This window comes from Denticeps clupeoides, chromosome 8 (genome assembly GCF_900700375.1).
Source record: "Denticeps clupeoides chromosome 8, fDenClu1.1, whole genome shotgun sequence".
In the NCBI taxonomy this organism is placed as follows: Eukaryota; Metazoa; Chordata; class Actinopteri; order Clupeiformes; family Denticipitidae; genus Denticeps; species Denticeps clupeoides.
Window position 1 is genome coordinate 8,388,085 of NC_041714.1, and position 13,907 is coordinate 8,401,991.

The window sequence follows — 13,907 nt, forward strand, 5'->3', positions numbered from 1 at the left end:
GCCTCACCCTTTGCAAACCTTTTTATAGAAACAAGAATAGAATAGAATGCCTTTATTGTCACTATCCACATGAGTCACTATACAATGAGATTAAAAGCAACTCCTTCAGTGCAGACAAGTATGTAGAAAATAATACAGAAAACATAAGGAAAGAATAAATAACTAAGGTTATATATAAAGTGTGCATATTATTGCACATTGTTATCACAGTAATGATGAACACGTACATTTAGTAGTGGATGCTAGACGATGAGAGTAATGACCGCACAGTATTTTCATTGCCAGTTAAATATTGATATTGCTCAGGAAGAAGGAAGTCCTAATTACATTATACATATAATAATGTAATAATACATTTATAATATATATTTATATAGCGTTTGTCTAGACACTCAAAGAAAACAAATTAAAAGAAGCGTACGGCAGGTAAAATAAGTCATTACAGAAGAAATACATAAAACAATGTCTTTTGAAGCATTAGTCTTGACAGTTCTGAGGACGTGAGATTTTACCAACGACTTGAATTTGGCCATGTCATCACAGTCACGGGTGTGACAGAGGGACCAGCAATAGAGAAGCTTGGTCTTGAAGACATCAGGAGGTGGAGAGGAGATCAGGAATATGAGGGATGAAGAGGAGATCAGGAGTAGGAAGGATGGAGAGGAGATGGGTGGTAGGGTGGTAGTAGCCTAGTGGGTAACACACTCACCTAAGAACCAGAAACCCCACTTACAACCATTCTGTCCCTGAGCAAGACACTTAACCCTAAGTGTCTCCAGGGAGACTGTCCCTGTAACTACTGACTGTAAGTCGCTCTGGATAAGGGCGTCTGATAAATGCTGTAAATGTAAAATGTAAATGTAGGAGATCAGGGGTAGGAGGGATGGAGAGGAGATCAGAGGAACAGAGCTTACATGATGTGATAAGATCAGAAGAAAAGAGAGGCAGGAAGGGGGCAGTTGATTATGGGGGGTTTCGTTCTCTAATGATAAACTTTGAGATGACCTGAACTTTGTTTACAGGGACATCTTTCCTTACTGCTATAGATATACTAGAATGGCAAATTTTTTGTTAAAACAAATAACAAAAACTTGATGTTGTATTAGGCAGAAGTGCTCAGTAACTTTGCATGGGTGCAAAGAATAAGGTAAAATTAAGATTTTAAATAGTATGGACAGAGAGGGCTATTTAAGAAAAAATAAAATAACACCATCTGGATTGTTTTGAAAAATAATCTGATTTTGGTCTTACGGTTGCTGAACACAGGGTGGCGACAGAGAGAACGTCCGCTGAAGCGTAACAATGTAAAAAGGCATTTTTTTACATTTAAATATTTTAAACCATTAAAACCCAAATCTGTTAATTGGTAAAATGCGCAAATAAAAGAAAAGCGCAGCAACTGTTTTGGTCCGATTCCATTTCACTTCCGGTTAAAAAACGCGTCAACTTCCTGTCTTTCCTCCATGCGAACACACGTGAGACGAAAAACAGCATGGATTTCTCCACCAAGTGGAGCAACTTACCCTCCGCGCCGAGCCTGAAGAAGCTCACCCAAGTGGGCTTCGGCGCCCCGGCGGAGCGGCAGCAGGCGGCGGTGCAGGACCTGGTGAAGGCCCACATCGAGTCGTTCGACCAGGCGGTGACGGAGGGGCTGTGCAGGGCGGTGCAGGTAACTGGTGGCGGCTCGGCCGGGAGGAAACTCCCGCTGTCTACTGCCCGTGCATTAATTGATCGTAGTTAAAATGCGAATTCATGAATAATCCGAGATCGGCATGGCATGGCTCTGGTGATTTTAATAGAAACACTTGCTTTTTTTTTGTCTTTAGGCGGTTCCCCCGTTCGAGTTCATGTTCAGAAATGACAGGATAACCTTGGCTTACGTGGAGGCCACCATCCAGAAGCCTGTGGTCAACAAAGCAAGTGTGTGCAATGAGCTGAGGGTCTTCCCAGCAGAGTGTCGGGGACGCTGCTGCACCTACCGGGGCAAGCTGGTGGTGAGTTGTTCCCTGTCGCCTCGAAAACTGTGCACCTGGATGCGGTGTGTGTGTGGTGTGTGTGTGGTGTGTGTGACTATGTGTGTGTGAAATGGCAGGCCGACGTCAGCTGGTCTGTGAATGGCGTTCCGAAGGGAATCATAAAGCAGGCCCTGGGGCAGGTGCCCATCATGGTGAAGTCGAAGCTCTGTAACCTCCACGGCCTTTCGCCCAAAGAGCTGATCGAGCATCACGAAGAGGCCGAGGTACAGCCGCCTGGCACGCGAGTCGACAGATTAAAATTCATGCTGTTGTACTATTCTAAGCATAATCTAGTTCACATTAGTCCACTTATCACCTGCTCTGGCTTTCTCAGGAGATGGGAGGCTATTTCATAGTGAATGGCATTGAGAAGGTGATTCGAATGTTGATCATGCCCAGAAGGAACTATCCCATAGCCATGTCCCGACCTAAATGGAAAAGCAGAGGCCAGGGGTACACGCAGTATGGTAGGTATTAGAAATGCCCATCTCCTAGTAAGAAGAAGAAGATGTGACAGACACCCACACCGCTTTCCAGGTATCTCAATACGCTGCGTGCGAGATGAACACACAGCCGTCAACATGAACCTGCATTACCTGGACAACGGCACGGTGATCCTCAACTTCATCTACCAGAAAGAACTCTTCTTCCTTCCGCTGGGATTCGCACTGAAGGTAATTCATGTGGTTTGGAATTGATCTGATCTGATCGCCAGATTGATTTAAAATTACAAGACATGACCATCCAGACTTAAAGGATCTAAGATTCAAATTTCTGCTCTTATCTTGAAGGCCCTGGTGGGTTTCACAGATTATCAGATCTACCAGGAACTGGTCAAGGGTCAAGAGGAGAACTCCTTTTACAAAAGCTGTGTGACAGAAATGCTGCGGCTCGTCATGGAGGAGGGATGCACAACCAGGGAGAAGGTGCTGGACTACCTGGGCGTGCGCTTCCGAGTGAAGATGAACATGCCGCAGTGGTACACCAACGAGCAGTGCGCCCGGTTCCTGTTGAGGTGAGTCTTCCATGCCTGAGCTGGATTCCATGGAGCCCCGACTGGACCAGTTTCAGTTCTGAAAGCAGTTGTCTGCTCTCTCACCGCAGCGAGTGCATCTGCATCCATCTGAAGTCTGACGCAGAGAAGTTCTATCAGCTCTGCCTGATGACCCGGAAGTTGTTCACTTTCGCCAAGCAGGGCTGTTTGGAGGACAACCCGGATAGTCTGATGTGCCAAGAAGTTCTCACTCCTGGGCAGCTCTACCTCATGTTCCTTAAGGTTGCTGCCTTTAGGCCTTTGATTGAGTGCTTTAATCTGGGCTAGAAATCCACCTTTATTAGGATTAATTTCTCCAACACCATGATTCTCTTAGGAAAAACTGACCGCCTGGTTTGTATCAGTGAAAATGTCCATGGACAAGAGAAGTAAAAAGTTGCCATCTGAGATCAGCATCGAGACCCTCATGAAGCTCTTCAACAACAGCTCAGACCTCACTAAGCCATTCGAGTATTTACTGGCTACTGGCAACCTTAATTCGAAGACTGGTAAGGAACTTCACAAGATAAATCATTTAATCGGTGGAGTCAGAAGGATGGCGGTCATTTAACCTTTGCCCTCTTGCTCTTTTTTTAGGCCTGGGCATGCTGCAGAACACAGGCCTCAGCGTGGTGGCAGACAAGCTGAACTTTATACGCTACCTCTCTCATTTCCGCTGCGTGCACAGAGGCGCTGCCTTCGCCAAAATGAGAACCACGTCCGTCCGCCGCCTCCTGCCCGAGTCGTGGGGCTTCCTGTGCCCGGTCCACACGCCGGACGGGGAGCCGTGTGGACTCATGAACCACATGACCGCTCACTGCGAGATCGTGGCTCCTGCCCACATGACAACGTCGATTCCTGCGCTGCTCTGCTGCCTTGGTCAGTGGCGTTTCACTCCCTTACGGGATAATAGCGATGAAAGCAGAACTATTTAATGAAATGTAAATGCTTTATAGTGTCTGGTAGTTACAGTTCATCAAGAAAAACAACATTTATGGATATATATATTTTTTTCCTCTCATGGAATTGCCCTTGGTTTTCTTATTTGCATCTAGATTGGTTTAATTTTTATTAAGGCTCCTAAAAATGGACTCACACTTTTGTCTTTTGTATATTTACACAAAGCAACTGAACCTCATACTCTGGCATGTTTCTGTCTCCCAGGTGTGACCCCAGTGGACACAACCCCTGGCCGCCCATACGTAGACTGCTACCCTGTGGTGCTGGATGGTGCGATGGTAGGCTGGGTGGAGAGGGAGCTGGCGCCTGGATTATCTGAGTCGCTCCGCAGGTTCAAAGTGAGTTTCGGTCGCTGTAGTGCTTTTCAGTAGTGCTTGTGTAATTTGGTTCATCTGAATGTTCATTGATGCAAAAGCCTATGATTCTGAATCAATGCAGAAAAAGAAAATAAATATTTCAGACAAACTAGGACTTGCGTTTTCGAGACTATTAGACATAAATTTTTCTGTTCAGGTCCTCTTTAGTCATGCAAAGTAATTGGAGTAATTCTGCTTTTATTTAACAATTGTTTATTCAGGAACTATGTAGCAAGCTTTTTATTTTTAAGAAGTGTATACTACTATAATGGTTCTATTCACATTTTAGTTTGTGACGTGATTATAATGGTTTAAATGATTAATTATTTTTTATATTGCACTATACTTTGTAAAGTCCCCAAATAGATCAATTGAAATGCTCTATTCTTGATATACATGATTATAATTGGCCCTCAAGTTTAACCATCTGTATATGTTTGATGTATTTTCAGTGCACCAAACCAAATATGTGCTGTGATGATTGTTATTTATATTAACTTATATTATTTATATAACTCCCCATATTTCTTCCATTCATGGGCATGGCTAGACACTACTTCTCGGAGTAAAGTTGTCTCCTGTGTTTGTGTCCAGGTGCAGAAGGAGAAGAGAGTTCCCCCTTGGACCGAGATCGTACTGGTGCCCCAGACCGGCAAAGCCAGCATGTACCCCGGCCTGTTCATCTTTACCACACCCTGTCGCATGGTGCGGCCTGTCCGAAACCTGGCTATGGGAATGCAGGAGCTCATAGGGACCTTTGAGCAGGTATGGAAATGTTCTAAATGTTCACTTTCACATCAATATGTAATCAGAAGTTGCATAAAAATGTCTCTCTTGTTCCAGGTCTTTTTAAACGTGGGCATATTTGAGGATGAGATCGAGAAAGGTGTGACCACCCACCAGGAGCTGTTCCCTCACAGCATGTTGAGTGTGGTGGCTAACTTCATCCCTTACTCCGACCACAACCAGAGTCCCAGGAACATGTACCAGTGCCAGATGGGTAGGTGTGGCCCTCTGGTGACATCAGGTCCCTTACATTCAGTCCTGTAATGATAGAACTCACTAGTCTATTCTGACCTAAAGAGGTCCAGCCCCACAGCAGGTGCTGATATAAAGTTACATTATAATGAAGTACGTCAGATAAGAAATGTTTCTTTGGACCGTGCTTTTTACTTTAGAATAGTGCTCTCTGAGCAGGAATACTCAGTCCAGACTGTTTCTTCTGACCGTCTTAGGTAAACAGACCATGGGCTTTCCCCTCCACTCCTACCAGGACCGTTCTGACAACAAGCTCTACCGTCTGCAGACTCCCCAGAGTCCGCTGGTCAGGCCCCGTATGTATGACCACTATAACATGGACAACTACCCAATTGGCACCAACGCCATTGTGGCAGTCATTTCCTATAGTGGCTATGATATGGAAGATGCCATGGTGAGTGATCTCCACTTTTATGTTATTTAATTCATTTGATATTTTGCTTTTGTTTTTTTAAAATTTTTTTTTTTTTTTTTTAAGATTGTGAATAAGTCATCATGGGAACGTGGCTTTGCTCATGGCTGTGTGTACAAGTCTGAGCTGGTTGACCTGGATGAGAAGGTGAAGGGAGAAGATGGACTTGTGTTTGGAGTCCAACCTGGTGACCCCAAAGTGAACGGGATGCTGGACGCTGATGGCCTTCCTTCCATTGGAGCGTCACTGAAGAACGGAGACCCGTTCTACAGCTACATCAACCTGAACACGGGCAAGAGCTTCGTCTGCTTCTACAAGTAAGAGTCCCGCATTCGCCACTGGGGTTCGGCACAGAGAGGCCATGTGACCATAATGCCAGCGCTATGTTGGAATTTGTAGTTCAAAAATCAAAGCATCTGTAATGGGAGACTGATATGTGTTGATCTGAAATTACGGTGCATCCAGAAAGTATTCACTACGCAATGTGTCGTCTGCTTTGAACCATCACCCTTGGTGAGCAGTGGGCAGCCATGACAGGCGCCCGGGGAGCAGCGTGTGGGGACGGTGCTTTACTCAGTGGCACCTTGGCAGATCGGGATTCAAACCAGACAACCTTCTGGTTACGGGGCCGCTTCCTTAACCGCTAGGCCACCACCGCCCCAAATCAGTAATTAGATAAAAAAAAATGTTCTATTGAGTTATCCTGTTTGTGGTCTAAGCCACAGTAGATGTGCCAAGAACAGTATAAATATTAATAATGATGTCCATGACCATATTTGTTCTTTTGTGCAGGAGCCAGGAAACGTGTGTCGTAGACAACATCAAAGTATGCAGCAACGATGCCGGCACTGGCCGTTTCAAGCGCGTCTGCATCACCGTGCGCGTGCCCCGTAACCCCACCATTGGGGACAAGTTCGCCAGTCGACATGGCCAGAAGGGCATCCTGAGCCGCCTGTGGCCCGCGGAGGACATGCCGTTTACCGAGAGCGGCATGATGCCCGACATCCTGTTCAACCCGCACGGTTTCCCCTCTCGGATGACCATCGGCATGCTGATCGAGAGCATGGCGGGGAAGTCTGCTGCGCTGCACGGCCTGTGTCACGACGCCACGCCCTTCACCTTTTCGGAGGAGCACTCGGCGCTGGAGCATTTCGGCAAGATGCTCCAGGCCGCGGGCTACAACTTCTACGGCACCGAGAGGCTGTACAGCGGCATGAGCGGGCTGGAGCTGGAGGCCGACATCTTCATCGGCGTGGTTTACTACCAGCGGCTGCGTCACATGGTCTCTGACAAGTTCCAAGTGCGGACGACCGGCGCTCGGGACAAAGTCACCAACCAGCCGGTCGGAGGGAGGAACATCCAGGGCGGCATTCGTTTCGGCGAGATGGAAAGGGACGCCCTCCTCGCCCACGGCTCGTCCTTCCTGCTCCACGACCGCCTCTTCAACTGCTCGGACCGCTCGGTGGCGCAGGTCTGCGTGGACTGCGGCAGCCTGCTGTCACCGCTGCTGGAGAAGCCGCCGCCGGCGTGGTCCGCCACCTGCCACCGCAGGACCGTATGTGTTCTCTGCGGGAAAAGCAGCGCGGTGGACACGGTGTCCGTACCGTACGTCTTCCGTTACTTTGTGGCGGAACTGGCTGCTATGAACATCAAAGTCAAACTTGACGTGAAGTAAAAAATGACGGTGGCTTCACATTCAGAAGTTTATTTCTTGAATAAGATGTAAGAGTTATTTTTATATGTGAAATGGAACCGAGCCTTGGCAGCGCTGGAAAGCGCCTCGGACCGTCGCTGGTATGAATATTCACGTTATTGGTGCGAGGCCGATGTTTTCAGCGGGTGGTCTGTGTGACTGGCGGTCAGGTGCAGATTCTGAATAGATGCGATTCTATTACTGTACTGGCTAATAAGACCAATAAAAAGGCGAAATTACGAAATGTCATCTTTAATAATTCAGAATTATAATTCAAACTTCTATATTTCAGGCCATGTTCAGTAAATTGATGAACTGATTTGTATAAAATTTTTACCTCTGGACCCTGTTCTCTGTAAAAGTTTAAAGAATGTGTAATTAGGTAAAGTCTTCTAGGATCTTTGGTAGGTCCAGTACTGATGTGATGGTGTAGTCCGGTTTGACCGGTCCTTCCGGAAGATCTGCCCCTGTACCGTTAACCCACACAGTCGCTCGGACGCCAGCGTTGATGCCTCCCAGGATGTCTGTGTGCAGCGAGTCTCCCACCATGATGCAGTCTTGGGGCCGGACGGCCAGCAGCTGGAAGCAGTGGGAGAAGATGGACGGGGCCGGCTTCTCTTCAGCATGTTCCCCTCCAACCACCACCTGACTGAAGAGCCCCTCGCAGGCCACGGCGCGGATCTTCTCCCGCTGGGTCTGCGATTCCCCGTTGGTCAGCAGCAGCAGTTTGTAGCTGCGTCCCAGCTCCAGCAGCAGGCCGCGCACCTCTGGGGTCAAAGCCAGCAGCTGGAGCCGCGTTTCCTTCCATAGGCGGTAGCAGCGCGCGGCCAGGTCACGTCCGGGGTCCGAACCCGCCGCCTCCTGGATGGCCTCACGCCAGTGGTCCGCCCGGACGTCGTCAATGCTTCTTCCCTGCGAGGGCTCGTACACTTCCTGCAGTAACTTGTGGGCGAATCTCTGACATACGTCACCGGTGGTGGCGGCGTCATGACCGCCACACGTTTTCAGCAGCTCACAGACCTGAAGTTTAATGAGGAAAGAAGCGGCAGATCAGGACCTTTTTAAAGAGAAGTAATCATGACAACGCCAGCAAACCAGACAGAGCGACATGACGGTCAAATCGAAGCTACAGGTTGAATAATTAGCAGAATCATACAGTACATATAACATACACTACAGGAAACATGATGCGTTTAATCAGAACATAACAGAAAAAAGTTACAGAACTGTGGTAGGTGGTAGCATAGTAGGTGAACCAGAAGACCTGGGTTCAAATCCCACTTACTACCATCGTGTCCCTGAGCAAGACACTTAACCCTGAGTGTCCCCAGGGGGGGACTGTCCCTGTAACTACTGATTGTAAGTCGCTCTGGATAAGGGCGTCTGATAAATACCGGAAGTTTGGATGTCACGTCACTTGGAGCGGGTTTCCGGCCGGAACTCACCTGCTGAGACTCACCTGGCCGCCGCAGCTCGCGTGTTTTGTGCAGCGTCGTTTACCTTTTGAATGGCGCCGCGTCCTGCTCCGGCCGTGTCGATGAGCGTGTTGTCCAGGTCAAACAGGATCGCGTCTACCCCGCTTCTGTCCATTCGGAGAGCAGAAACTACAACGTGCTGCGTGGCGTCACTTGCGCAGGCGCACTGCGCTTTTAAAAAGGAAGTGCGCATTGTTTTTTTCAAAATAAAAGTTCTGCGACGTACTGAAGTATTATTTAATTTATACAGCAAAGTTGAAAGCGCGTTATTTCAGCACGTCTGTCTGAGGTCTACGACGCTGTCAGTCTCGTTAACTGTTATTTTAAACTAGCATTTGTAATGCAATTGCATTGTTACGTGATTTTATTTTGTCCCATGAATACTAACATTAAAATGCTATTTTATGCAATATATTAATATATTTTGAAAATGAAAGAAAATTCTAAGGCTTGTTTATAAATATTAAAACTGCATGGAATCACACATAATTATGCATAATTACGAAGTTAATGTTTCCTCTGTATTCATTGTAATTTGAATGGCACTTAAAACCACTAAAAAGACCCTGAGCCTAACCTTCATTTGAATCCTATCAGGACGGTGGGGTTGCAGTAGTAGGCAACATGCTCACCTATGAACCAGAAGAGCACAGTCACAGGTTCGAACTCATTTACATGCTCAGTCACTAGAGGTCATGCATGCATCAGAAAGCAAAGCCACTTCCTAAAGCTCAACTCATTTCACCTGGAATGATGTAATCTGGGAAAACCTACAATTTCCCCTGCAGTTAAAAACACGCAATGGTAACTGAAACTCAGTTTCACCCATTACATTACACCCATCATTTTGGCAGAAAACATCCTTGTGTACACTGGAACGTCCCCTTATTTGCAAAAGGAAGAAGCTAAAGTATCGTTTTTGACAATGCACAGAGGAAGGTTGGGTTTTGCCCAACATGGCCAGCTATTTTCTACTTGTTCTGGAGTGGCGTGCTGCCCTTCTAATAATGTTCTGCATTTGATTTTGCAGCTTACAGAAGATATGTGTCTTATATTAGAGTACATTTTAAATGAGGATTTCCCTCACGCTGGTGTATAGATGAGGCACATGCTCAGCGTAATAAGCAAACATGTCTAATTGATGAAGCATCATGAAGATGAAAATGATTGTGTAGTAAGTTCCCATAAACATAAGCATGTCATAATAAATACTAAAAATAAATGTGACTCTGATCCATCAAATGATTGCACTAATTTGTTTCTCCGAAGAGCATTTCCTGAAATAAGCATTAAACTGTTGGCACACGTTTTTATTTCCTCTGGGGCTGCACCTGTAAACGGTTCCACAGACAGAGCTGAGTTTTCGGTGCTGTTTACCAAAAAAAGAAAAGATCGTTTTTAGTTTATTTCTGTTCTTGCTTAATATGCCAGTGCACTCAGAGCCACGAACTTCAAACTTTTTAGATACTCAGACGAGGGAAGGACATGATGTGCTGACTTTTTTTGTGATGGTTCCAGTCTCTTCTACTGTTTCTGGGAAAGTGCAGAAGTACTGGAGAAGTGGAAGAGTTCAGTATTTTTCCCTCCCACATGAAAGTGACATATTTTCCTCTGAGTGCTGGTTTTGCTCTCATTATGCAAGATGCTCTTTTTTCATTGCGTGCAATCACATAATGGCCCGGCGCCAAGGGCAGATGCGAAATATGTGCACCAGACTATTTCTCGTACCTTGTGCAATTGGAACTGATCACATACATTTCTCATGCATGCAAATACTGTTCATGTTCCATATGCCGGCCTGTATGCGAGCCATTTATTGCCATTTAACCCCTGCGCTGTAATAAAACAACCCGAACTTGGCCAAAAAGTGGGGGTGCATGGCTTGTTCAAATGTGGGCCTACATAACAATTCACAGAGCACCGAGCGGCACCTGTAAACTGGAATTACCATGTGTAGAAAACCATGTGCGTGTTTTCCTCCTCTCTCCCCTCCTTTCTGCAGACAGGCAGCGCCCCCCTTCCCAACTCTTTCATCTCTGTGGGCGGCCAGGGCAGCTCCATCGCACGCTATCTCTTCTCCCCATCCACCTTCCCACTCCAAAGGGTGTTGCTTTTCAGAACGTTAGATAACACCTGGCCAGAGATGCTAAAGAACAGGAGAAGGCGGCAGACACAACGTGGAAACACGGAGGACGTGGTCTTCTGTCCCATTTCTGCATCTTTTGTGCAAATGGGTGTCGACAGCACACGGGAGCATCTGTTTCATCTGATATCATTGACCTGAATAAATGGCAGAAGTTACAGTCACAGTTACAGCGACTGACCTTCTGAAGGTACAGGTTTTACTTGGCCCACCGTGAACACCTACGTGAATACCTACGTGCCGGAGCTCACAGCGCGGCCAATAAATACGATTCTGATTCTGATTCTGATGATCTACGCTGAACTGAATTCAGCTGGTCGCCCTGGTTGAGTTTCCTGGTAAGTACGTACACAAACACGCACACACACACACAGACACACACACAGACCAAAAACAACAAGTCTCTGTTGTGCAGGACTGTCCAACTGTATATCAGCAGGTGAATCCTGATGGGTTTGCAGGCCATAATGCATCCTTTTAAGGCCTGTAACGGTTTTACACTTTATAAGCAACCAGCCCTGTATCCATTTACATTCGCAACGTTTATCAGTCTAACCGTCAGCAGTTACAGGGACAGTCCCCCTAGACACACTTGTCTTGCTCAGTGAGTGGGATTTGAACCTGTGACTTTGTGTGTTACTCACTAGGCTACTACCGCTACCAGCCGCTCCCACCGCGTCTGTGTTCCAGCTCGGTTCTCCTGACCGTCCGCTGAACTGTCGAGGTAGGTGGGACAGGAGAGGTGAACTTGCCGACCCCAAACCCCACGCCCCCTTTCAGGTTCCCTCCTGTTTTAGTCCCAGTGTCTGAGGGTATGTTCTAAATAAGCTGGAGGGAGACACCTGCACCTCACAGAAATGGTGATGGTTGTTTCGCCTGCTGCGGAAAAACCTAAAACAACCAACAGGGAGCTGGCTCTTTCATAGGAGAGGTTGGCAATAGTGCAGTTCAGTTCAACACCACGTTAAAATGCTCTACCGACTGACATTTACAGAGTTTGAAAGATGACGGAGTCATTAGAAATACCAGTGTGCTTTTAGTTGCCATGAATCACTTCTTAAATACTTCTTATGACTAAAGCAAGCATTTCTTTTGAGGCAGCCTCACAGGCATAGTTCTGCTCTCCACACTGCACAAGATGAATCAGATCCTGTAAACATCCTCAACAAAAGCAGCCGATCGTTCCGTCAGGCTTGCTTAATAACAGGTAGCTGTTAGGCACTATAAGTGGTGACACACTTATAATTGGGTGTGTTGAGTCAAGAGGGCACCTCACAGAAGTTCTTATTTCACCCTGACGCATAGTTTTCCGCCAGATTCTCTGATCATGACCATAAAACATTGGTTCTGGAAATCTTGATCTGGATCTGTAAAGCTGTAAAAAGAAAAAGAAAAAAATCACCTGACTTTTCACGTGTGACATCCTGGAATTTTTTTTCTAAAGAAAGCGGAAAAATAAAGTGTTTCCTATCATGACCCAGTGGCTGAATGCTAGGAAGATGTCATTTTTTTCTTTCCTTTAGAAAAAGGATCGCAACCGGGGTAATTTCTGGAACACGGCTCAGATTTCAAGGAAAGGCCACAGACAGGACACGTATTATACCACAGAATGAAACCAGTAAGGGTCTAATTGCTTAGTGACAAAAAAAAAATTATATTGTGGTATTCGCTATATTATTTTGTTCTACTGATGTCACTAGCAGTGAATTGTGGTGAATTTACTACCATCGATGTATTCGGGGGATTTTTCCCCTGAATTCTGTTAAAAGGATTGCCATTAGGTGTTGAAAATGAGTGGGTTATTATCACAAACTGAAACAAATGAATATAAATGCAAAATGCATTTATATTCAAAGAGCTGCTAGTTATTCTGATTAGACTGTGGGAATGTTGAAAAAGTTAGTTCATCTTGATTCTTACAGAGTTTCAGCAATTGGCTGAAGCGCCACAGTAACGACCTGCCTGGAATCAGGTCATGTGACTTACATCCAACCCTGTATGACCTTCATCAAGGGGACTTTTCTCTCGCCATGTCTTCGAATTCCAAATTTAGATCAATGAGTTCTTTCTTTCTGCTTGTCATTGTGGGTTTTAAGGAAACAGACACTTGTGGTCTGTGGACATCATTGTAACAATCAAGTATTCACTCACATTCATATCAAGCAGTGGATGCTTTCATCACTAAAGGTTATTCTGACTGACCACATTTGCAAAGAGTGCATCACTATGCATTTACTTGTCTAAGATCTAGTATTTAAAATCATTTAACGTGATCTAACATGCGATCATCTTAGAAAAAGAATTGGTGGAATTTAACTGTGAAATGCAGGAGAAAAAACAGTCAGGCCTCTGGGAAGCCACACTGACTTTCAGTCACTTTCAGTAACTTTCAGAAGATAATTCTATATAAACTCCCAGAATCACAAGAACTGAAGGAAGGTGCCGGCCAACCAGGAAGAATTATGATGTCATTTATAACAGCATTTCTCCATGACATCATTTACTGCCTATTAGTAGACAAAATATGTTGCTCTGGACATGCACCAATGTGCTTTTTTCCACTATGAAGATGACTAACCCTCTACCCAATGCTTGGCTGTTCTGATAAATCCCCAGGTGAGGTGATGGCAGGCGGGGCGTGAATAAGACTGCCATCATGATTCAAGGCTGCTCATGCAGAATGGAAAATGCATTGTTACCATGAATCCAAGCCATTTTTTTTTGTCTTTGTGCCACAGGCAATAAGTTTACTTAAGGAACAACACCCATCAGTAGCCAACTT

At 45.9% G+C, this 13,907-nt stretch overlaps 2 protein-coding genes across 3 annotated transcripts; one reads left to right on the plus strand and one right to left on the minus strand.

The window, feature by feature from the left end:
* The first annotated feature begins 1,492 nt into the window (after window positions 1-1,492).
* On the plus strand, window positions 1,493-7,751 carry polr1b (RNA polymerase I subunit B). Its single transcript, XM_028989139.1, has 15 exons — window positions 1,493-1,669; window positions 1,827-1,994; window positions 2,093-2,239; window positions 2,350-2,482; window positions 2,553-2,689; window positions 2,807-3,030; window positions 3,120-3,291; window positions 3,386-3,557; window positions 3,646-3,927; window positions 4,213-4,346; window positions 4,959-5,129; window positions 5,208-5,364; window positions 5,600-5,796; window positions 5,881-6,131; window positions 6,607-7,751. The coding sequence occupies exons 1-15, from the start codon at window positions 1,493-1,495 to the stop codon at window positions 7,487-7,489; spliced, it is 3,405 nt and encodes a 1,134-aa protein (XP_028844972.1). The 3' UTR covers window positions 7,490-7,751.
* On the minus strand, window positions 7,744-9,153 carry nanp (N-acetylneuraminic acid phosphatase). Of its 2 annotated transcripts, none has more exons than XM_028989140.1 (2): window positions 9,008-9,153; window positions 7,744-8,527 (listed from the first exon to the last, which is right to left on the minus strand). In XM_028989140.1, exons 1-2 carry the CDS (start codon window positions 9,095-9,097, stop codon window positions 7,886-7,888), a joined length of 732 nt encoding a protein of 243 aa, XP_028844973.1. In that variant the 5' UTR covers window positions 9,098-9,153; the 3' UTR covers window positions 7,744-7,885. The 2 variants fall into 2 exon arrangements, with proteins under 2 accessions (XP_028844973.1, XP_028844974.1); XM_028989141.1 differs by lacking the exon at window positions 9,008-9,153 and adding an exon at window positions 8,735-8,995.
* Window positions 9,154-13,907: the final 4,754 nt, after the last annotated feature.

Excerpts from the sequence above, each read along its gene's own strand:
- polr1b (XM_028989139.1), top strand. The coding sequence starts at position 1,493 with ATGGATTTCTCCACCAAGTGGAGCAACTTACCCTCCGCGCCGAGCCTG. Across the intron at positions 1,995-2,092 it reads CCTACCGGGGCAAGCTGGTG|GCCGACGTCAGCTGGTCTGT; the intron begins GTGAGTTGTTCC and ends GTGAAATGGCAG. Across the intron at positions 6,132-6,606 it reads AGCTTCGTCTGCTTCTACAA|GAGCCAGGAAACGTGTGTCG; the intron begins GTAAGAGTCCCG and ends TCTTTTGTGCAG.
- nanp (XM_028989140.1), bottom strand. The coding sequence starts at position 9,097 with ATGGACAGAAGCGGGGTAGACGCGATCCTGTTTGACCTGGACAACACG. Across the intron at positions 8,528-9,007 it reads GACGCGGCGCCATTCAAAAG|GTCTGTGAGCTGCTGAAAAC; the intron begins GTAAACGACGCT and ends ATTAAACTTCAG.